Source organism: Bison bison, unplaced genomic scaffold (assembly GCF_000754665.1).
Source record: "Bison bison bison isolate TAMUID 2011002044 unplaced genomic scaffold, Bison_UMD1.0 scf7180017849660, whole genome shotgun sequence".
NCBI classification, from domain to species: domain Eukaryota; kingdom Metazoa; phylum Chordata; class Mammalia; order Artiodactyla; family Bovidae; genus Bison; species Bison bison.
In genome coordinates, this window is record NW_011480233.1 from 19,720 (window position 1) to 20,654 (window position 935).

The 935-nt window shown below is 42.8% G+C and overlaps 1 protein-coding gene across 1 annotated transcript in view; it reads right to left on the bottom strand.

Annotated features, from left to right (window-relative positions):
- Nucleotides 1-292, bottom strand: part of LOC104994129 (amine oxidase [flavin-containing] A-like) — a gene marked incomplete at both ends in the record, with an annotated part of 16,343 nt that extends 16,051 nt beyond the window's left edge. The window contains one exon of the mRNA XM_010847594.1: nucleotides 143-292. Coding sequence (XP_010845896.1) covers nucleotides 143-292 — 150 coding nt within the window. The remainder of the gene's footprint in view (nucleotides 1-142) is intronic.
- Nucleotides 293-935: the final 643 nt, after the last annotated feature.

Sequence of the window (935 nt, forward strand, 5' to 3'; positions counted from 1 at the left end):
TTATTTATTTATGGGCCACACCATGAGGCAGGCAGGATCTTAGTTCTCTAACCAGGGGATGGAACTTGTGTCCCCAGGTCCTAACCACGGGACTGTCAGGGAATTCCCATAATACACATTTCTTTTGACAAAACTGAATTACCTCATAAAGTTCACGATTCAGGGTCTCTACGGTGATGTTTTCACTTGACTGGTCAACATAGGTGACAGGGCTCCTCAGTTTCACCCTGTCCCCTAGGAGTTGCATTATCCGTTCGCTTACTTGACCAGATCCACCTACAAACTTCCGTTCCTACAGGAAAAGGCAGGCAGGGATGGAAATGTGACAAATGCCCCAGGAAGGAAAGCCATATTTACCACTGATTAGAAACCTGTGGAAAAATCACAGGCCATACCTCCACTCTCTACACTGTTAACTGTTAGAAGAACTCATTAGGACAGGGGCAGTCTACCAAGACACCTCAGTCACCATGCTCTATGCAGCTTCACGTGACAAAAAGCTGTTACCAGTTTATGGAATCACAGAATCAGTGGGAAGGGATGAATTGGGAGATTGGGATTGACATTATATATATAAAATAGATAACTAATAAGAACCTACTGTGTAGCACAGGGAACTCTACTCAATACTCTGTTAAAGGTCTATATGGGGAAACAATCTATTAAAAAAGAGTGGATACATGTGCATGTATAACTGATTCACTTTGCTGTATACCTGAAACTAACATGACATTGGAAATCAACTATATCCCAATAAAAATTTAAAATCAAATCACAGAATCAGAAGGAAGGTTTCCCTAGACCACTGGCACCTTGACCAAATGCAAATATCAGCAAGCTTCAAATGCTCAAGAGTGCAGTGCATGGAGGGTGTCTGGCGACAGGGAGGATGCTGCGCTTCTCCCAGGGGGAGGCAGTTTCCTTTTTTTTTTTAA